Source organism: Sturnira hondurensis, unplaced genomic scaffold (genome assembly GCF_014824575.4).
Source record: "Sturnira hondurensis isolate 20B ecotype Veracruz unplaced genomic scaffold, ASM1482457v3 Scaffold0006571, whole genome shotgun sequence".
NCBI lineage: Eukaryota > Metazoa > Chordata > Mammalia > Chiroptera > Phyllostomidae > Sturnira > Sturnira hondurensis.
In genome coordinates this window covers 2,766,943-2,790,717 of record NW_028079202.1, presented here as the reverse complement: position 1 = coordinate 2,790,717, position 23,775 = coordinate 2,766,943, and the positions used below count along the sequence as shown (strand labels likewise).

The 23,775-nt window shown below is 39.7% G+C and overlaps 1 protein-coding gene across 2 annotated transcripts; it reads left to right on the top strand.

The window, feature by feature from the left end:
- Nucleotides 1-7,985: 7,985 nt before the first annotated feature.
- Nucleotides 7,986-23,280, top strand: CA2 (carbonic anhydrase 2). 2 transcript variants are annotated; one of them, XM_037050216.1, is made up of 7 exons: nucleotides 7,988-8,114; nucleotides 9,149-9,346; nucleotides 17,233-17,351; nucleotides 17,824-17,916; nucleotides 19,409-19,471; nucleotides 21,041-21,196; nucleotides 22,478-22,746. In XM_037050216.1, exons 1-7 carry the CDS (start codon nucleotides 8,081-8,083, stop codon nucleotides 22,595-22,597), a joined length of 783 nt encoding a protein of 260 aa, XP_036906111.1. In that variant the 5' UTR covers nucleotides 7,988-8,080; the 3' UTR covers nucleotides 22,598-22,746. The 2 variants fall into 2 exon arrangements, with proteins under 2 accessions (XP_036906112.1, XP_036906111.1); XM_037050217.1 differs by lacking the exon at nucleotides 9,149-9,346 and having other exon boundaries at nucleotides 7,986-8,114; nucleotides 22,478-23,280.
- The last annotated feature ends 495 nt before the right edge of the window (nucleotides 23,281-23,775 follow it).

Below are 23,775 nucleotides of genomic sequence, written 5' to 3'. Positions count from 1 at the left end.
GTTCAGTGTTGTGATTTTTTTAATGAAAAGAGATAGCACACGAGTAAAACTAAGAATGGCAAACTTGGTACATCTGTGTTGATAACTGAAAGGTAACGATAATGAACCCAAATTCTGAGTTGGATTGGATGACACATTCCCCTCAGACTGGTGAAGGCAGTTGGTGGAAGCCTTCCAAGGAAGTTGCAGACAAAAAACGGGACATGTGGCCATGAATCTGAGAGTGCACAGTAGTCTCCAGCCTGAAAGCTGGTTTAGGATTTGAGGTTCATACCACAGGTGCTATGGAAGGAGAGGGAATAACCCTGGTCCAAACACATCAAAAATCCATCCACTTCAACCTTCAGAACATTTACTGTCTTTAGACATGAAATATAACATTGCGGTTAGTGGCTTTGATTTGTGTTTCATCACCTCACTGGCTGGTATGTTAAGGTACTTTAAAAAACAGCAGCAACTTGTTACTCTGCAGAATGAAGTGGCATCAGGTCAGGAGAGTCCTGTGAGACTGGAAGTCAGGTGACAAGAGTCCTGGGAGGTGAAAGTAATTTAATAGATCATCTCTTTGGTGAAACTAAAATAGATTGGTCAGTGAGAACTGGATGTGTTAATTAAATCTCTTGAAATTAGGAGGTGTGGTGCTTTCATTAATTAGTGGTAATACACAGCTGATTCTCTCTCAAGTAGTCTTTCCATAGTCATGCTGGAGTGCTATATGTCCAGCATACACCCCATGCAGGACACATATGTAACAGTGTCAGCCAGAAAGGTTCAAATCTGCAGGCTCCACAAGCTAGAACAGTTTTAAGAGAAAATATCTGTTCAGGGTAGCCATCTCCCTGGTCCATGAGCTCCATCAGGTATAGATATGAGTCTGGACACTGACATTCCCCTTATTGTCTAGTACTGTGCCTTGGACTTAGTACACATTTAATAAATACTCAGTGAGTAAATGATGAACTCAGGACAAATACCTTCTTAAACAAAATATTGCTTGACATGATTGAAACTTACTGGTTTTGCTCATCTTAGTTAAGTTCTCTTTGGAAAATGATTTCTTTAGCTTCAGGCATTAGCTTTCCAGTAAAACATTATCCCCCACTAGTGTGGGTCATTACTAAATGCCCACAACTGCCGTCCAACTTAAAACTTCTTCACAACTACTTCCTGGGCTCAAAGTGCTGAGTCCATTGGAATACAGTATTCTTATGCTGTATATTATATACTACATATTATATAAAATATTCATTCAAATACTGAAGCCACACTATGTCCTTATTCAGTGGGGGCAGTTTTCCTGATTGTGTGTAGGCTTCTAAACAATGGCATTTCAGATGCACACAGCCCCCAAAAAATTGGGGCTAGGAGCTTCTGGAATAACCAGGTATCTGTATCGGCCACCTTCTGTTCTGCAGAGTAGAATCACTGCAGGTATTTTTAAATTTCAACATAGGGCAGAAATTAATTGGAACTGTGTGATAATATTCAGATGATTATATCCTTAGACATCTGTGAATAGGCCATCAGAATGAACAATTTGCTGAATTTGAGCACTGCTAAGTTTCCAGGGTGCAACTTTTAATGGAGAGACGATATATTTATGAAGTGATAAGTGACTCTCCAGGACCACTGATCCAAAATTCTTTGTGTCTGTGCAGATGATCAAGATGCATTCTACACAGAACATGTAAGACTGCAGGTTTCAGTGTCTACTTGTGATTCCTTACCTAACTAAATAAATAGTTGGAATTAATTCTAAACAAGGTGGGATGCATGTGAAAAATCAGTACGCCTATTATTCAAGTAAAAATTAAAAGAAACAAAATTTATCTAAAATAAATTAATATGGCTCAAAACTACACATAGTAAAATTAATTAGATGTCTGTTTCTCTTCTAATATCTTCTTATTTGGTATAAAAGAGGAATTCTGGAATGAGCATATTTTATTATTGTAGCAGAGGAAGAATAAGTGAGAATGGTAAGAAAAAAGAATGATACATTTTTCATATTTAATATATGTAAGTTTAATTATTTTTAAAAACTCCCCTAAGGCAGCACTTAAAGATTTAAAAAGCAAGTGAGACTGCAAGACCATGTTTGCATGTTATTTTTATTTGGGTCACTAGATGGCAGCACAATAACTACAAAAATGCCTGAAATAAAAAGCCATGCTGTTTTATTCCTGTTAGTTTTAGAGCTGTGGGGATTGTTGTTCTATTCCTGAACACCCTATCTACTTTTCTCAAATGCTTAGCCATTTTATCTATCTACAAAGTAAAATGTTAAGGCATTGTTACATGTTTTTGAGAATTTTAATAGTAAAAAATGAGTCCTGAAAGATTCAGTGATCATAATTATTAAATTAAAACTTAAATGCAGGAGAAAGAAACATTTTACAGCCTCTGTTCAGAACCCTGGGCTCAACTCTCATGACATTTATTAAATGTGCATCCTCGGGCACATTTATTTTCCCATGTCTCACTTTCCCCATCTGTGAATAAGAAGAATGTATTACCTGACCAGAGAGTTGTTTTATGTATTAAATGAGTTAGGTAAGTTAATACAAAACTCTTAGACTAATTACTCTAGCAGATCGTAAACTCAGTAGGAGTGAACAAGGATCTTTTGTACATTGATTATACTTCAACCGAGAAAAGCTATAATGGTTCATTCCATATCTGAGATTTTTTCTTTCTTTATGTATCTGTTAGTAACATCATAAACTCTCATGTTTTCAATTCAGATAATACTGTATTATCTGAAAGCTATAATAAGCTTTCCTAATGGACTCCTTTCTGTGCTTGTCATTGGGGGGAATGGATTTTAAAAACAAGCCAATGACTTGTCCCATATAATGTGCTCAAACCAGAAACCAGCACAGAGCTAGAGGGGTGACTCAGGGAAGACTGGAAGATCTTCCTGAGGGAGGTTCTGCCCCAGAGTCAACACCTTACCTGAGCACACATACAGTGGACAAAACACCCAGAAAATAAACCTAGAATAGAGGTGAGATGACAGGTGTGCCTTCTTTTTTAATGACTTCATTGTTGACTGGGCAGAGCTTTGGTGCACTGCACAAAGTAGAAGGTCATAATCATCATAACTATGGCAGGTCTCCTGACATAAAATTAATCTTAGGCTTGTCTGGGCACATCACAGAATCAGAATCCTGTGTGAGACACACACATCAACCTGGGAGATGAGTTTATACCTTTGGAGGTGACTCAATCCCATTGCGTGTGCGCACGCGCGCGCACACACACACACACACACACACACACACACAAAGACGGCATAAAATCCAGGATCGAGGGGATGACCGGGAGCTAATAAATTTATTTGAATTTGAAGGTGCTTAGTGGCAGCCAGCTGACAACTTGACCAGGTAATAATCACAGGTAATCAGCAGAGGAGACAGAGTCTAAGGAGTCTAGGAGTGTGGTCACAAGGGACCCCTGAATGCAGCAGCATAAAATCCAGCGATTTAAGAGCTAAGTTTAGCCATGAGGCTTGACTCTGAGCAGTAAACAATCAGATTCTCCCTTGTTTTTAAATTTCCCCTGGGTAGAGGAAGGGCCTAGGAGCTCAACAAAAATATTTTGACCATTAAATGTTCATATTCTCTGTTTCAACATGTCCATAAATGTCTATCATACTCGCTCAACTCATTTAAAATTTGAATGGTTCCTAACAAATTTGTTCAAGGGACTTCTTTCATCCAAGGACACTTAACTCCTATTAAAGTATATTAGAAATGCAGTGTTTGAAAACTATGCAACCTTGACTCACAGAATTCACACTTCTGCTCTCAGATGTGATTGGCTTGATGGAATACTTGAGGCGGACACTAGGACATGTTGGTGGATCAGGATGCAAGGAGAGGGCTTGTCTAGACAGGGAGACTGTGCAAGCCAAACAGGAGGCAGAAAGCAGGGACCATCCTGGGAAGATCTAAGATCTAAGCAAGAAAGGTGCAGGTAGAAAGTTAGCCATAAAGAGGCTACTCTTCAGTGAAGAGATAAAATTGGGTTCCTGCACTGGAAACCAATTTTAGAAATAAAGAATAATACTTTTAAATCCTACCTGTCATGTGACTTGATGTGTGTGTGAGAGAGAGAGAGAGAAAGAGAGAGAGAGAAGTGAGTAATGAGGGTCAGACGGCTTTAAGAAGGTAAGGACTCTACCCTCTACCTGTCTTGTTAGGCCCCAGTACCTAACCTAACACAGCATCTGAAACCTAGTCAGTGCTCAAAAAGTATTTGTTAAATGAAGGGAGGAATGTGCAAATAAATGGACAGATGGATGAAAGGAAGGAAGGAACGGATGGATGGGTGATGGATGGATAGATAAATCAATGAGAATCCTAAAGTGCCAAATGGCACTCTAGGACTATGAGCTGGTATGAGCTGTCTCCCCACCCAGGAAAGTCAGAAGTGGACATCTCAAGAGTTCTTGGAGCAGTGAGCCCAGGGGCTTCTACTGCTACCACCCAAGCTTCTCTGTAAAGAGACTGTGGATGGTAGAAGAGAGGCAGCTTAATATAGACCCAAATCCTGTCACTTATAAATTTGAAGTTTAAAAACACATTTAACTTAGGGTAGAATACACGGGCTTTAAAATCTATAAAAGACATCCTCTACCCAGAAATTTATCTCCTTTAGCACCTGCGCTTCTACTTGCCAATCGAAGAGCCAGGTTGGCAATGAGCCTATGACACTAGACTCTGGTGGCAGTAATTGGCAGTTTATCCCTGAGCTTGAACTTGGGTACTTTTCCCTCAGTTTTCTCACTTGTTACTTTTGCTCTCAATGTGCTCAGCTTTGTGTGTGAAGATCCCACAGTAATTGCTCACAGGTAATACAGATAAGTCTTCTTAACTCAAAGTCTTGTCATGGCCAGAGATGCGCAAAGTAGAATGACTTTGAAAATTCAATAAGTATTTTCAACTAACACATTCCTCCCCACCCCAACCAACCAGATAGTCAATTCAGGTGAATTCCTGCCCTCCACAAACAACACAGACTATATACCACATATGTACTTGTGCACTTGTAAATACTACCTAGAGCTTACTTATTATATATAGTTAAGAATTACTTAGGGGGTTAAAAAACATTTCACTCAGTGAATTTACCAGAAATCAAACTCGGGGTTTATTTTGGGGTGGCAGTGGTCAGAATGTTAATTTGAGGCTCAGCTCACAGCTTAATTACGTTAACTGCATGCCTATTATAATTTTTTTAAAAAATTTAAACAAGTATTTTAATATTTAATCAGAGGAGGTCTAATTTCTTCCTTTTAATTTGTTTTCTCTAACAAAGAGCTTGTTGTCAAGATGATAGGGTGTACTAAGCCTCTTGTGCTGAGAAGCTTAATTGATATGAAACATTGATTAAGCTCCCAGAGGGGGAGCACGTTCCAGAGGAGTTAGAAAATAACCACAAGGTGTCAAAAAGAAAGTCTGCAACTTAGTAAGAGGGTAGAGCTCTTAGTTGGTCAAAAGCATTCTGTAGTTGATACATAACTTTAGAAGTACACACGAGTGACTTTAAAACCCTCTTATTGAGAGGATTTCATATTTTTCAAAGGTGTTTATGTGTAGAGTATGAAAGAAAGAGAACAAAGTCAAGGAACTACCTAGAAATATCAAGGAGAAAAAAACATAGAAAAGGGTGACCTCTAAACATTACTCCAGAGAAGTGTTAGGAAACATGGCAGTAATGACCAGAGGGAAGGGCTTATCAGGCATGACTTTGGTGCCCAGCACACTGGGCATGAGTACCTGGTAAATGGTGATATCAGCACCATAGGGAAGAAGGAACAGATAGCAGAGCCAAGGGCACAAGCAACCTGCAAAACATGGCTCGGGTCTCTTGTGCTCCTTGGCCAACAACGAGTCCACACTCTGTGGATGATGCAGGCGACTATGGCACATGAACCCCTATAATAGGGTTTAAAAAGAAATGACAGACACACAGTGCTATACCAGTATGTATGTATACGTATATAGGCATAGGTATGCCTATATATGTGTGTATACATATATATACATACAAAATATAAGTAAGTGAACATATTTAGAGGATAAAAATCTGTAAGTAGAAGTACCTATATCTCCTTCCTGCTGGAGAGTGGCCATAACCAGAACCCCAAAGGGTGAGCCTTCTGCTAACAAGACCAGGTTACAAGGTCCCCCTGCTGTTGGTAGTCTTGGTTCTGTTCTGTTGGTTCTTCGCAGTGTAGGCCACTGTTTATTCACTATCTCACTAAGCGGGGACTCGCTGAGTGGATCCAGAAGAGCATAATTTGGGGAGGGAAAGGTTGTTTTGCCTCTCAGGTATGACATTGGCAAATCCTGACTCTTTTCCTTGATCAGGAGGAAACATTTCCTTGTAATGCCTGCATTTTCCCTTGCATGGAAAAGAGCTCAGTTGATCTTGTTTCTAAAAGGAAGTAAAAAATTCCCTATGCATGGGGTGATTTATAAGCAAAAGAGAAGTTTCATCATGTGATGAAGTTACTACTGAATTAAGGAAACTGTGATGATTCCAGAAGGAAGGCCGGCATGGGAAGTGTGCACAAACACACGTGAATCTTAAAATGCAGAGGTGCCATTTTGTGCTTTTCTATTGAATTCAAGCAACAAAAAATGCCTGAGGATATACTCTGGGAAAAGCACTGTCCTAAGGCTCACATGTGACCTGACACATAGGTAACTTTTTCAGAACTTTTACAAAGGCATCCTTATAGATCAATATTCTTAAATGGGGTTTCGATCTTGGTGTCATGATTTTGGATTGAATACTTTGTTTGAGGGACTGTCTTGTACATTGCTGAGTGTTTAGCAGCACCCTGGACCAGGAGCACACACCCCTAGATGTGACAACCAAATGTCTCCAGACATTATCAACATTCTCTGTGGGGCAAAACTGCCCCCAGTTGAGAATCAGTGCTCTAAGACCAGGTGGAGTTTCCTTCTTATTAAATTGTACTATTTCTTGCTGCCTCATTTGGGAGCTTCATGGAACATAAAATATTTAAAATGCATAAGTTCCATTTTTTCTAGTGACATTTTCCACTTACCTTTCCATTCCTGTTATGATTAAACTTGAAACTTGGTAACAATATTTCAGCTCTTCGACTTCTCTTAAAAACTCAGTGGATTTAATTAATTATAGAAGGTTTAAATGTTTCTAGCTAACGGGAAAAAACACACACTTTAGAAACTACATAGTTAAAAGTCTGAAAAGCAATTTACCGAGGGCAGGTAACTTCATCTGATTGTTGGACACGGAATTACTGCTGTCTCTGGCCGCTTCAATAGTAAGGCGGGGGGGTGGGGTGGGGTGGTAGGAACCCCTAACAACGCTCAGTGTGTTTGTTAGGGCTGCGGTACAGAGAGAGCTGTGTACTCACATCCCTGACACGTGGGCAGTCCATTACCCCCGGGGCCTTCCTGGGCTTCATTCCGCAGCCGGCCAGCGGGGGGCGCGGGGCTCTCAGCGTCTAGACTCCGGGACCGCATCCCTGTCGTCCCAAGGTCACAGCTCTGGAAGGAGCTTCCCAGCTGAGGTGGGGACAAAGAGGGTGGCCCTCGAGGCTGAGACCCCAGTGCGGGTGGGGTCCACTAGACTCTTTGCCAGGGATACCAGTCACAATGGACCAGGGTGGAAAGGCGCGGGGCCCGGGGCCGCACAGTGGGAGCTGCCACCAGACTCTGCCCCGGGGAGGGAGGGTGAGCGTCGGAGCCCCGCAGCCCCGCAAGACCCGGAGCGCGGAGCCCATGCCGCCCAGGGACCCGGGCGCGGCCAAGGGAAAAGTGAATCCAGCGCAGCGGGCGCAACCAAAGGGCACTGTCCCCGCCCGCCCCGCCCGCCCTGTGCGCCGGAACTGCACGTCCGCCCTCACCTCCCCGCCACCAGGTCCTCCCCGGCCCCCTCCCCGGACCACCCCCAGCACAAAGTTGGCGGGAGCCTATAAAAGTCAGTGACGGCGCGACCGCGAACACTCAGTGCCGGCCTTTAGCAGCTACCTCTGGACCCGCTCCAACTCCTGCCCTGCCCGATCCGCCACACCACCATGTCCCACCACTGGGGATACGGCCCCGATAACGGTGAGTACACGAGATACTGGCCAGGCCCTGCAACTGCCCTGGCCATGGACGTCAGATCGCGCTGCCTAGGTGCCCCGGCGCGGGGTGCCAGTGTCTCAGCCCCAGCCTGGGCCCCATGCACGGGGTGCCCGCCACCCGGGTTCGGGCTTAGGCTCGTTAGCCCCGCATTCGACGCGCACAAGGCGCGGGCGGAGGTGGGGGGGTGCAGCCTCAGCGCGAGACGCTAAGACAGTACCTCCTGGGTCCCGATCAGGGGACCGTCCTACATGGACCTAAGAAAAGCGAGTAAAGGTTGTAACTGAAAATGTTAGGCGTTGATGACACAAAAATATGAGACTCCTCGTCCCCTTGACCCAATACCTACCCACCCCCAGCCCTCACCCTCAGCGCTACCTGTAGCTAAAGCTCTGAGCGCCACCTGTCCCGGGGATTTCGGGGACCGGATAGAACCCATTGCGCTGATCTGAGTTTACCCTTTATCTCTGTACCCTAATGTTAGCGGATCACCAGGATCTGGGTTTTACCAGCCGCGGACCTAGTTTCTGTGAGCCAGCAGACGAAACAGCAAGATGCGTCTTTGGAGTTCGGAGCTTTCCGGGCTGTGGGGATCATGGCTGTTAAGGGAGCGCCAGGCCTGGGCCAAGCACCAGGTCAGAAGGATTGCAGTTCGGGCCTGCTGGGTGTCTGAAGTGAGCTCACACATCATAAATCCCAGCCACCAGCTTGGCGTTAGTGCCTGCCCATTGCTGCATTTCAGTAAAACAAGTGTGAACATAGCTAATAGTTGCATGGCTCTCACTGTTCTAAAGGCTTTCCACGTACAGATGTCCATTCTCACAACAGTCTCTCTACAGGTAGATGACATTATTAACCCATAATACAAATGGGGAAACGGAGGCACAGTGTTTTCCCAGAGGTTACTCAGTGGCCCCGCCAAACTGGGAACTGAGCATCACTGCCCTTTCTTAGGAGTGTGGGTGTGTCTGTCCCCACACTGGGGGCTCACACATCCCTTCTGTCCCTTCTCAACCTAGGACCCGAGCACTGGTACAAGGACTTTCCCATTGCCAAGGGCAACCGCCAGTCCCCTATTGATATAGACACCAAAGCAGCCCTTCATGATCCAGAGCTGAAGCCTCTGTATGTTTCCTACGAGGGGGCGACATCTAGGAGAATCATCAACAATGGTCACTCTTTTAACGTGGAGTTTGATGACTCCCAGGACAATGCAGGTTAGTGTTTTAAAAAATAACTAGTGCTTTTCATCCAGAACCTGTTTTCCAGATGAATGGGGGATGGCTTCTCAGGCCTGGAAGAGCCACTCTGGGAACTGTCACACGTGCAAGGCTCAGAAGGACTGAGACCTTGAAGTGACCTTGGGCTGTTTCTCTCCAAAATGTAGGCACTGAGAAACAGGGATATACCTCTGAAAAGTCGCAAAAGTCAAGGTCCCCAGCCTTTGCCTTTGCCTGTCTTGCTATTGCTGGCAAGAGAGACCAGCAATGATGAGTTTGGCAAAGTTAGAGCTGTTAAGATTCTGTCTGAAATGTTGTTTTCCAGAATGGATGCCTATCCAATAAAAAGTACATTTGAATGTGATCTTCAAGGTAACAGTGAGGAGAGTGATGAAAACCTGACAATTTAAAACACCAAAATTCTTGGAAACAATATCTCTAAGTATTTTCTGGTCTTTGGGTTGGTATGATAAAGGTGGCAAGTGTGTCTTGGTAACTACCCAGAAATTCATTGCACAGATGGAAAAGACTTAGAGTTGATGGGTATATTTGGCCCATTAGTGACAAAACCAATTGCCATAATTTGTTTGTAATGAGCTGTTTACAGGATGCCCATTGAACGTTTTTTTTTTTCTTATTTAGAAATAGAACATCCTATTCAGACATAGTAGTGGCCTTCTTTGCCCACTGGTTGATTTTATTGCCAGCACCCTCTTTTCCCAGATGCTGTCTTCTGAAAGTCTTTGAATGCTACTGTAAACTCTTGAGGTTTGGCACTATGGGAGTGGGGGGAGTGTTGGGAGAAAATGAGAAAAAGTATTTGATAGTGCTGTCAAAACTCTGCAGTAATAACCTATAGTACTAGCACACAAATGTAATCATAGCCATTATACTCAAGGTGACAGTTCCTTTTTAGTACCTATCCAATGCACTTGGTACAGTTTTGAAAAAAGTTTTCTTCCCTATCCTTTTCCCTTTTAAACATTTTTTGACACTTGGTTTTCTAAAGTAGTGATTTTGGCAGACAATTCTATGGGTAATAATGCAGAAATAATGTGAGAAATGTTTTTAACCTGTGCCCTGAATCACCTCACCCAATATACACACACACTCAATGCACGTGTGCACATATTCACAGGGACACGCACATTCTGATATTTACTACATTTTGAGTATTAGATTCAACGGAGGGTGTTCACGGGAAATGCTCCTTTGCAGTTGCTGCTGTATTGCCTTCCCAAGCATGCCTCCTGATGATTAAAGAAACAATGCTCTGGTGATTAAATTAAATGTAAGGGAAACAATTTCTTTCCTCTATGAAAGAACACAATAGGTTTAGATTATAATAGGATAAGGCCAAATGTCTTAGTAGTTTCATATGTAAGAAAAGATACTATAAACCATTATGTTTAGTTATTTAAAAACCAAACAAAGTCAGCTACTTTAGTCTATAGTTGTGAGCTGTTATTTTATTTTTTTTTAAATACACACTGTACATTCTGTGTTGCCAATGAAATCTATTTTCACATACCTTACTGGGTGCTACATAGAATACAATATAAAATTAAATGCCAGCTGAATGCTTAAAAAGTCTTTTTTTAACAATGAGGAAATGGAACAGAAATGGAACAGAAATAAACTGTTCCAAATAACTGTTTTAGTAATAAGTAGTTCTGGAAAGTGTTTTGCAGCATTTAGTCTGGCAAATGTGAGCCTAGCCTGGGGTCAGACAGACCTGAGTTCAAGTTCCCATTCTGCCACTAACTAGGCCAGTGGTCCTGAGAATGGCAGTAACCTGACTTAAGTTTTCATGTTCTTACCTGTGAAAATTGGAGTAATAGTAGTTTCTAACACAGAGGAAAAAGTTTTTAATGAGCTCTAAGATTATCTCCCATCACTTAATGGTATTTTAAAATTTCATTTTTCAATGTTTCTGAATGTCCCATTTATTATTAAAGCATGTACTGATTTCATATATGACATTACTATATAGTTATACATCTTACCATGAATCTGTCAAGTTCAGGTGGATTTCTACACAAGCAGTAACTAATTAGAGCTTTCTCCTTCTCTTGTGAGTAACACATATTATTAAAGTGGTGGCAGAGTTCAGATTGTAAAACATGAAAATCAAGTGGTTTAGGTAGGAGCTCAAACCCACATCTTTAGAGACACATGCATGCTTCACTTAATTCTTATTTTAAACTTCTTACTAACACAATGAAATGCAAGGAAAGCCAGGCACCCTGAGGGTAGGATGGAGGCCCTGTCTGATCTCTGCCACGTATCCAGAGCCCATGCCCTCGTGCCTAACCTAGCAGGATGGGAAAGTAATAGGCTCTGACACGCACTTTGATAAGTGCAACAAGGAAGTATTTCAGGGACTATGGAAACATAAGAAGGCTTGAGAGCTGGCCTGAGTCAGTCAGGAAAGCCTTTCCAGGGTAAGTAAAGCTTATGCTAAGACTTGGAGGGGACTCCAGGGGAAGGAAATATGTAGGACAGGGGACTCTCGAGAGCACAGCACCTGCTCTGGACAGGCAAGGATGCTGTTGAAAGGAACAAGTGAGAGGAGGAGGTCCTGCTCTCTTTATATGTGAAAGACTCCTTTGTTACTCTGACCAAACACTGCAACATCTTCAGTTGTTTTAGTTAAACAGGGAAGCAATACTTTCCTAGAATGCTGAATGAATTAAACATTGATGTTACAGGAAAATACATCTACAAAATTCAAAAGCAAAACCAAAGCAATCATACCATGCAAAAAAAAAACCACCACAAAACACTCTTTAAACTTCTTTTTAAAGATCCTAGAGTCTCAGGTTAGCACTTAAAATAAACATGAAGAAACAGACACCAGAGTGTAAGAAACCTGCTCATCACCTCTTTCCCAGTTTGTTGGAGTGAGACTACATGACAGTCACCTAGAAATAGAAACAGAATAAAAGTCTTTGACAATAACCATAGTTAACATTTAGTGTGTACATACCATGTTTCAAAAATGATACACTTTTCTGTACACTTAAGTCTCAAAATAATTTATCAGTTTGTTACCAAATTTTGAGTTACCAAACTCAAAAGTTTGGTAACTCAAATTTTTAAATCGACAGTTTAACACCTTTTTTTGTTAGGAGTTATTGCTATGGTGTTAACGTTTTTTATATTCTTTGCCACTTATTTTGTACTTTTAAATTCTTAAGTTCATTTCCTTTTCTCCCACTCAACGAAATTTCAGTCTTCTAGAATTTCTCATAGATTCGGATTTTCAAATGTATCCTAAATGTTACCAAATATTTGGTAACCAGACTTAAATATTTGGGAATCAGGGAATGGGCTGACAGAACTTATTGCTGTATACGCTTGAGGAAATTCTTTGTACATGCAGAGTTAGTTAATAGTGTGAAACTGGAAGCTTGGGTTAAAGCTCTCATCAAGCTTCTAAATTCCTTTAAAAATTAACCACCTTAAATTAATGAAAAATCATTAACGTTATTAGGGTTTCTTTTTAATTATTAAAAATTACTTTCCCTGCTTGAGATCTTTTATTACTGACTATATCTGAGAAAAAAAGAACAGTAGTTACAATTACAGATTCCTGCTAACTTAATTAACTCTTGCTAATGAGTCTAAAACTCTCTTGCTTTATTGCAAAGTTAGAGGCAAATATCATTGAAAAATCATGCCTGAATTATTGGCCAACCTATACACAACTCTCATCATTTGTTCATTTTAGAAACTGGAATATTTTTACCTGTTTATCTTAATTCAAGAAAGAAGAAGGAAGAGAGCTGAGTTCTCCTGGGCTCAGCACAAGCAGACCATGGTCTGGATGATATGCTGGACCTTCCTACCAGACTCCTGCCTGCTTTTCAGGGACTTGCTTTTGAAGCTTTAAAACTTGCTTTCCACAAACAGTCTTAGGTGAAAAGGAGACATAACCACAACAAATGGAAGGGCTTGCCATGCAAACTGTTCATGGTGTGAGCACGACCCTACCTGCAGATTTGACCACCGCTGAATTCAATTATAAGGGGTGAAGGGACTTTCCCTGGTGGGCCATGAGAAGGTGCCATGTAGTTTTGCCTTAAGAACTGGAGATCACAGGAACATAGCTGATGGCGCTGGGGACTGCCTGAGCACGGATTACTGAGAGGAACCAGGAGTCTAGGCTAACTACGGGCTTCTTTGTCTTTTTCCGGAGACACAGTACCCCCGACTGTCCTGGTTGGGCAAAGTGGGGGAAGGCAGGATTGTTTTTGTGTTTTTGTGGTTGTTTTAAAGGGACTTGGGGATTTTAATGGTGACATTCCTCTGTTACTCTAAACCTGTATCACTTTTGAGTAAATAGTTCCTTTCTGTGTTTTTTTCCTTTAGTCCTTTTCAGAAAAAAAGGAGAAAAGAAATGTGGGCATCTTTTTCTTGGTTTTGTTGATATTCACATTCGTTTTTATAACATTAGTAGGTAGGTCAAGGGTTATGGATTACTGCTGAGAAAGCAAAAGAGGAATACATTATTTAGTAATTTCCCAATTATTCATAGAGTAGATCATTTACCTGCTGGAACTGCTCTGTTTTTAGTGGACTTGTTTATTTACTTCATTAATAGGAAACCCCTTAAATTATAACTTTGAGCCAAAGATTACTGGGTTAGTTTACTTATGCCTTGAGTCTAGGAGAGATTCAAGAAGATAATCTAAAAGAGAGATTATTGACATCCACTAGGTCTTTAGAGTTTGTCATTTGGATGCATTTTATATTCAGTAGTAACAAAGTGAATAGGAAGAAAAAAATGACAATGTTAGATTTTCAGTTTTTTATTTGTATAGTTGGCTTGATTTATCTCAGTATGACTGTTGTGAATGTCTTAATTTTCACAAATAACATATACTTCACATAATTTTTCCATGTAAACTATATAGGAAGACAGATTAGTCTATAATATACTTGGTACTTGTTTTGTGTTACATATTCAATTGGTACAACTCATTGCAGATTATGAAAATTCAAACCAATTGCAGCTCTTGGTGTAGAGATTTGAATTTAAGTTCAACAGAAAGCCCACATCTCTTTGTCCATTCCTCATGGAATACATGTCTGTGGTACAGTGAACTGCTGGCTCATCAGAACACCATCACATGTCTAAATTTTACAGAGAGAAGATTATGCAGTTAGTAAGTTCTTCTATTTTTTAAAAAAATTATTTTTGCATTAGAAAAGCAAGGGTTTTTTATTTTAAATTGGGAGAGTTTGGACAGTGACTTGTGGCAATCAAAATAAGTAAGTAAATAAGTAGATCCAGAATACCGCATCTACTTTCTGTCATTTGGCCAAATGTTGTCTTTTCTGTTCCTCAGATAAAAAGATATATGCTACCTTTATTATAATTTATGGAAACTTATTATTATAACAATGCTTTTGAGGGATTTCATTAACTAGAATTCATTCTTAGAATTCAGGCTAAGAATTTTTTAGTAATAACCAACTAGTTGAAGACGACCAGAAATGCTGCTTTTGATAGCAATACACTTTAACAACTTAATAATCTTTTCTAATTACAATAGGTTTTCAATTTACATAGCAACATACTTTTATTTTAATAGGAGTGAAAACAGGTATCTGGTAGTAACAGATTAGCACTGATAATCGCTGAACCCGGAGAGCTACTTTTCTATTTTCTTTTCTTTTAGTATTAGTAAGTCTTGTTTAATAAAAGCTCATATATACTTGCCTAATTCTAAATGTTCTCTAAAATAATTAGGATAGACTCTTAAGATCAGCAAGGGAGTGAATAAGAAATAACACTAAGTGAACAAGCTTTAGTATCTTTAAATTTTAAGATTCTATGGTTCTTTGCAGAAAGGAGATACTTTACAAAGATCAGTTATCTCAGATGCTTATTTTGACTTTATTTAGCTTATTCTTCTACTTGGTAAAATTAATGATGTCACAAATGGATTTTTTGATCAGCCAGCCAGTTAGTAGCTTTAAAAAGTTACAAAAAAAGTTAATTTGAACATCAATTTATTTCATAAGCAAATATTTTCTTTTAAGGGTATATCACATGAAACAGAAATTCTCTCATTTTTGAAAAAGGCTATTTGGGTTGATAAGGCTAATTCTTTCCTTACAGAATTATGTGCTTAAAAAAACTTTTACAATTAATTGCTTTTAAGTTTGAAGAGGTGTGATTTTATCAGAATACTTGCAAATTCATGGTTTCTTAACAGATCTGTAAAATAACACTATTTATACTTTATTCTTTTTAAATTTTTACTCTTTCTTTTCTTCTGCCCCATTGAAAGGCAGAGCTGGCAGCCACAGATTGTATCAGGAGCCACAGAAAGACTCTCCACTTATATTTTGCATCAGCTTTATCCTTCCTGTGAATAAATGAGTGTATGTTGCTACCTTGTGAGCACACTTAGGCAAAGTGAAGTGAGCGAACTTTGCTGTATGGCCAGACTTTGCCCCTTTGTTTTGCAAAGCCAGAGTAAGTTTTGGCTTATTATTTTATAAATTATAAATCAAAGCTAATAAAGTACCTTTATGAGAAAGGATGTTTTAGTCCCATTTCTGAAAAAATAAAAAAAATGGAGGTAGTAGAATTAAACTAATTTAAAAAGCTTTAAAATATAATGGTTAAACCCCGGTCAGGTGGCTCATTTGGTTGGAGCATTGGTCTGTACACCTAAAGATTGCAGGTTTGATTCCCAGTCAGGGCACATACCTAGGATGGGAATTTGATCCTTGGTCCAGGTTCATACAGGAGGCAACCCATCAATGTCTCTCTCACATCAATGTTTCTCTCTTTCTCTCTCTCCCCCACTTCTTTTCTTCTCTCTCTAAAAGCAGTAAAACATATCCTCAAGTGAGGTTTAAAAATATATAAATATATATACTGGTTAAATTCCATTAATACATATAATTCAGATAAAAAGTGTCATGGAGGGGATGGGAAAGCAATGATTTCTTACAATTTTAGTCCTCTCTTAAGACACAACTAGTTTATTATCTACAGATAGACTAAGGTCTAACAATATACCTTCTAGTACAGATCTTACTGTAACAAAATTCTGTTAATATCAGAATAGTAGAACCATGAGATAGTTATTAGAAATAGAGTTTGAAGTTGTTGGAGGTAATAGACCACCTCACATTGCATATAGTAGGTGATCAATACTTAGTGTAGTAATCAACAATTGGTTGTATCCATTTAAACAGATGAGGAAGTTAAAGTCAGAAAGGTTACATACAAATTTTTAAGGGGCAAAGCTAGTCAGTAGCTTTTGAACTTGGATTATCACTGCTACTAAATAATTTGGAAAGCCTTTGTGAGGAAAATTAGATTTTATAGACTTAAGATCAAGAATGCTTATATTTCAGAAATTCTGGCATGTAGGACTGGTATGAGAGGTTAGCTGAGCCTGTGTGAGACAGTCCCCAGGTCTGTTCCCACATTTGCACGAGTGTGCAGGAGACTGCCTCTGGCTAGCAAGGCCTGGAAACTTACTTCCTCTGTGACTCACAAGAAGAGTTATTAGTTCCCTTAAAATTTCTGCTCTCTGACCCTGAACATGTGATCCCAAAGCAAACCCATAAGAAAAGTGTCACTGTGCTCAGAAAACAGATGGGAAAAGCATTTGTCCTTTAAGCAAAACATGTGAGGAAAAAAAAATAGTTGAAAAGATTTTGTTCAGCATTGTGGACCAAACCTGAGTCTGGATTTCATTTTCAGAGTGAAAAATGTTGCTACAGGCATAAATGTAGTAGTACTATAAAATGAGATTTAAATGTAGTTTTATAGTTTTTGTTTCATGAGCACATGTATGAGTATGTATGTGTATACACGTGTGTATATACATATGTATATTTTTATATTTCAGTGCTGAAGGGAGGACCCCTCACTGACACCTACAGACTGGTTCAGTTCCACTTTCACTGGGGTTCATCTGATGGGCACGGCTCTGAGCACACTGTAGATAAAAAGAAGTATGCTGCAGAGGTAACATATGTTTATTTTCTTCCTGGGAAAAAATGCAAAGTGACATTAACGTTAATTTCTAAAGCTTAATTTTGTAAGTTTGACTCAAACCATGGGAACCACTTCTTTAACAAAAGACCTTTACATTTACTTATCACCTGCCTTTCTTTGTGGTGTTACAAGTCACACTGCAAAAACTTCTCTACTACCTCCAAGGACAGTGTACAAAGTGAATGAATTCAAGTGGGAGGACTTTGTTTTCATATGAATCTAGAAACAGAATTGTGTCTTCCCTCAGAATATGCAACTCCTTGTTGATAAAATCACTTGCCAGTATGCCAAATGGTGGGTAATTAGAAATAAAATGAGAGAAAGGTTTATGTTTAAAATTGCCTACTTTTTGGGAACTTTAGCTATGAGAAGAGCCCACTGGGGACCATCTATATCTCTTCTTCTATACGTCATCACTATTTGTGGTTTGTCTCTGCGGCAGCTTCACTTGGTTCATTGGAATACCAAGTATGAGGATTTCAGAAAAGCTGTGAAACAACCGGATGGACTGGCTGTTTTGGGTGTTTTTTTGAAGGTTAGTGGATGGCCCAATTCTTCCCCTGTCTGTTTTCAGAAAAGAGTAGCCAGGTAAGACATTTCTAGCAAATAGGACATTCTACTGAGAGCCTGGGAAATGCCATTGCCTCTGAAATATTTTCAGGCTTACTTCATATATGCCAGTACGGGTGAAAATGGGAGAGAAGACAATTTGAGCGATGTTTATCAGGTACTATTTAGATGTAAATGTGAAGATCTGTACCTGTAAATGGTGAAATGAGGAAGATGTATACTGTCCATGTACACTGGTTTTCTTTTTTTTTTAATTCGAACTTAAGCTAGATAGTACTGTTTTATGATAGATAATTGTGGGAGAGGAACAAACTTTCCTCTACCCCCAAAGTTCTCCTGGCTGGTCTGATAATTATATATACATGAGACAAGAGAAAATAACCAAATTCAATGCATACATATGTATGGGAACCCTATATACATGAGAGAGTCAGAGACCCACATGCTGGTGCAGTTCAGAAAGAAAGAGAACAGGAGTATGTAAAACATCCTGAGCTATGGATGAGGGAAGGTGCCCTGGGGGATTCTAAATGTCGTTGCAGGATGATAAGAAGCACATCCTACTCTGTGGCTATGTCAAAAGGACTTTTCTCTGATAATCACTTATGGACAAGGCCTCTTGTTCAATTTTTTCTGGATAGTTCGGGTAGAGGGGCAGAAGTTTTGAGTCTACAGCTCAAGTTAATTTTAGCTAAAAAAATCTGCATACCGCAGAGGCATATCAGGGAGTTACTCATTTGGACCCCACACAATGCTAAATGAAGACCAACCAGGTGTTACAAGGGTGAAGGAAAGTGGCTCCATGTTGGAGAATTTCAGGCTACAGTAGACAAACAGGTTGAGCCGCCCTCTTGACACTTGTGAAGCCAGTGGAGAACTATCTGGGCTGGTGAGTCATGGGCCCAGAACTATGTCAAGGTAGAAGCGATGCGAGTACGAAATCATCCAAGGAAAGCATAAAGAGGAAGATATGGCTGCTGAGCAAGCAGCCCTGAGGAACTAAAAAGTGTAAGGCATTTAGGACTGTGGGAAAAGATGCTGATTACATGATGACAGGAACACAAGGGTCAAAAGGGATTCAGGAGGCAGGAAGGCAGAAGGAAAGCCAAAGGAGAAAGTTCAAAGTGAGGAAGGGCCATAGGTAAAATCCTGCCATAAGATTAAGGTGAGCACTTGACCAGTGTTCTTTCTTTGCAGTTGGAAGGCACTTCCAACTGTAGACACTTCGTTGGGAGGGTTGTTTCAGAGGAACGTAAAGCCAAGAAGCCAGGGTGGTTGTCAGCTTTAGTAGGAAGATCACGGTGCCTGCGTAATCACACTAAGACTGACAGGTGCCATGTAGCAAGTGCAGGGCTTTGGTTTACTATTTGGAGACATTTTATAATAGAGCTGCCCAAATCCAAACTGATATTGTATCACCTGGAAAACAATATCTTGTCTCTTGTGTCTTTCTATAGATTGGCGATGCCAAACCAAACCTACAGAAGGTCATCGATGCACTGGGTTCCATTAAAACAAAGGTACCGTCAAATTTTCTGCCACTTCCTAATAGGGTATCTATTTTCCATAACCTACTGGTTTTCAAAAATGCTTTTGTTCAAATTGGATAGTTTCAGTTTGAAAAGTGGTGTCTGGATGAGAGATTAATAAAGGTTAAATGTTGCTTATATATTTATTTAACTCTTATTTATTCAAGAGTTGATCCTTATGTTAGTCTAATTTTTAGACTTGTACTTATGTATTCTTACTTCCGTTCATTCTGCCATTCATATACAACAGTCAGAGACTCATGATTGAAAGGAGACTAACAGATCATCTGCTCAGTCATTCACACAGTAGCTGTTTCTTGAGTACTTACTCTGTGCCAGTCACTTCATTTCGGGTTGGCCAAAAAGTTCATTCAGTCTTTTTCATACAATAAATGATTCATTTGTATTTTTCACCAATAACTTTATTGATTTGGACATTTTAAGAATGTCGTCTGTCTCCTGAATAGTATAGCAATGATTTTACTCACTTAATGTCTTGATTTGACTGCTGTGAATTTCAATTAGTTTACTTGATTGCAGAACATTATCCAGCAAGAAATCTCCAGCATAAAACTTCGTAAACCATTTTTGACATTTTTAATCAGTCATAGCACCTTCTCATACACTAACTACACAACTCTGTTTTTGTATCTCAGTTGTGTTTTTATTTTTCTTGAAATAATAAAGCATAATATGCTGAAAATGTTGTGCATTCTCCTTCATCTTCAATATTCAAATGGCTACACAAAAAATCACCAATTTTGATAGATTTTTAAAAATGCACACTGATATGACAGCTGTCATAATACAATCTAACAAAATTGTTTTGAATGAAGTTAAAGACAACTAAGTGCTACTAGAGCCATCTTAGGGGAAAAAAAACTTTTTTTCTGCCAGTCCACTACAAAGTAAACATGACAAATAAGGCCCCCCTTCACTGAGGTTTATATTCTGTGACCTTGAATTGATTCATCCCATGTTTAAAACCTTTCTATACCACAGCTGTATTGATGTCATTAGGCATCTTTGTAAATTGAATATTGCAATAACCAGTGGCGGCCCTTATTTGAAACTCGTACTCACATTGAAGCAGCTTCTATCTTCTGAAATGCTCACCTGTTACTTTTAGTTTGATGCCCTTGAATCATATAGAATATACCTGATCTGAAAACACTAATTCAAAAAGATACCTGGACCCCCATGTTCACTGCAGCATTATTTATAATACAATAGCCAAGACATGGAAACAGCCTAAGTGCCTACCAATGAATGAACAAATAGAGAAGATGTGAAATGTAATTCAGCCATAAAAAGAATGAAATCTTACCATTGGTGACAACATGGGTAGTCCTTGAGGGCATTAGGCTAAATGAAATTAGTCAGGTTCTCATGTTTATCTCTGCCAATCTATATTTCCCAGGCAAATGTCTTCTGTTAAGCTCTTTTTGTCTTATTTTCTGGTGAATGTGGACCTCTCTTAAAAAATAGTTTTGTGGTTATTACTTATTCCTGCCTTCCATTCCAATCACGTGACACTTAACTCTGTTTGCCTTATGCCAGAGTAAGAGTGCCACCTTCACTGGCTTTGACCCTCATGGGCTCCTTCCTGTGAGTTTGGACTACTGGACCTACCCAGGCTCCCTGACCACCCCTCCTCTCCTGGAGTGCGTGACCTGGATTGTGCTCAGGGAACCCATCAGCGTGAGCAGTGAACAGGTAGGTTTTCTCCATAGGGTGTATGCAGTCAAGGTACAGGAGTTGTGGAGTCAGACAGACCTGGTGTCATCCTCCTGATGCTTCTGGTTGTGGAATTGGTATGCACAGAGCTGGGCAAATAAACATGCAATTAAACATTGTTATGAATCATAACCTTAGGCTACAGAATTGGACAAAAGTGAGGATTAGGTGAGGAAAGTGTGTAGCACCTAATAAATACTTCTTTTGTGGACACTGAGAAAACAAAGGCCAAGGGCAATGAGATTTCATGTTCAAGGTTACATAGTATCAGGATAATCCTCAGCTTCCTGCTCACTCATATTGAGCTTACTGCCATTTCATTTATGTCCAAATGTTCCTGAATTTTAATGAAGGGGTGAATCGGGCCTTGGAGAAAAGGTATCTATTAAAACTTAGTCCATGTAGCTGGAGAAAGTGGGACAGACCACCTCCCCCACATGGTATGGTGGTCTGCGATGGTCAAGTGATTAATGTGTTGTAGTAACTGTGGTACCGATGCAAGTCACTATCATCAATTTAGATTGAAGTTGACTTCATAGGGGTGACTGTGGGAATATTACTGAACCAAAGCGATCAGGCAAAAGGCTATTAACTCGTGCTCCCTAACCTTCTTCAGTTAGATCAAATCTCATTTAGGGAAAGGGAAGAACCACTTTTCAAAACAACCTCCAAGAATGTAGAAGATCGGTTGAGAGATACCTATGTCCCTCACAGGGCCAGGGAACAAATTTAAAAGGGAATAAAAATCAATCAAGACAAGGACTGAACTCCCAGCTTAGGACCACTCATTTCCATGTTTTTGTATATTTAAGCAGAGACACAAGCATATCTTTCCATTGCTGGGCTTATAGATCCTAGATCACTTTATCTAATTGTAGGAATGCTGTAGTTTATCTTCCTTGGGGCAGTAAGCAAAATTTTAATTTGCATCTAGAATTGTTGTTATTATTTCACATCCTAGAGATATCATATAGGCTTTTGATTATAAAATCAAAAGGAAAACAGAAAGTTAACTGAAAATGTCCTTCCAAACGACAGTAGCAATTTTGTGTCCATTTTATAGAAATGAATTTTTAAATAAAATCATGTGTATGTAATCTATATGTGATTATGTATCTACAGGGAATCACACTAAATATGAGCATGGATATATGGTGCTGCAAATATTTGGGGGACTGTATTTCAAGATGTATTGAAACAAGTCAATACTGTTGTGAAACTTTCATTTTTAACTTTAAAATCTTTTATTGTGTTTTTTAGATGATGAAGTTCCGTCAGCTTAACTTCAACAAGGAGGGGGAATCAGAAGAACCCATGGTGGACAACTGGCGTCCATCGCAGCCTCTGCATGGCCGGCAGGTCAGGGCATTCATTAAATGAGATGGTCCCAGGGCCAGTGTCCAATAGCAAGTCTTGGGGTTTCCCTGCAGCTGGGCACAAATCTACTGAGTGAATTGGACCCTGGTCTCTCAGTGTCTGGTTTTCTATACCTTTCATCTGTCACCTGATATGCTTACTATTAAAGTGGGGAGAGCTAGACCAGATATTGTGCTTGGTAGAATTGCTGTGACAGGTGTTTTGCTTACAGGTGTGGCCATTTTGTAACAAAGAATGTAATTAAAGAGACAGGAAAAGGTACCTTGACTTTGCTCACAACATGTGGATGATGAGCACTCACACTAAAATGTTATTTTTAATAAACAGGAAAGCAGATTGAGCTCAAATCCATATCACGAGATGAATTAAGCTGTGTGATATAAATCAGGTAAAATATTCACAATTTTGTGCAACATAAAATCAGACAAAAATAAATGTTCCTGATTCTAAGATGTTGTATGAAAGAGACACTTTAAAATTCTTATATATTTATAGCAAAGTTATCTTAAATATGAATTTTGTTGTAATTTAGTGACTTTTGGATTATAGAGGTATATGTGAGGTATTATCTGTAGAAATTGTTATAATTATAGTTGTGGTACAGGGCATATTTCCATCCAGATAATATATCCTAAATTAATAAATGTTGTATTTTACATATATTCTCTAATAAAATCTGAAATTCTCCTTTGGATGACTGTATTTTATGCTTGGTTGTATGTAATAATGGTGGAGCAAATGTGTACTTTATAATAATTCACATTAATTCACTGTTAATAATAAGTCATCATAGTTGGCTTACTCATGACTGAAGCCATCTCCACAAAAGAAAAAACCCTGAAGGTCATTTCTTATTTGCATCAGGGGAGAGAAGGTGGAACATACTGAGTTAGAATATGTCCCTTGGAAATAAAATAAGTGACATCTCAGTTTATTACAGTTTAAACACGTTTTTTTAGATATTGTATCTCTGCTCCCACATGGGTCCACACAGAGGGTGTGCTTGGGTGACTGGGAAGTGTGCCTTAATTTGCATACTGTCTCCTGGTCCTCATTGACCTCTGATGTGGAGTGGCTGGCCTACGCTCGCCCAGGCCTGCACCTGTGTGTGCAGACATCTGCTTCACCTGGTTTTGGAGGGACCCATATCTGAACTTATCCTTGCTTGTTACAAAGTCCTG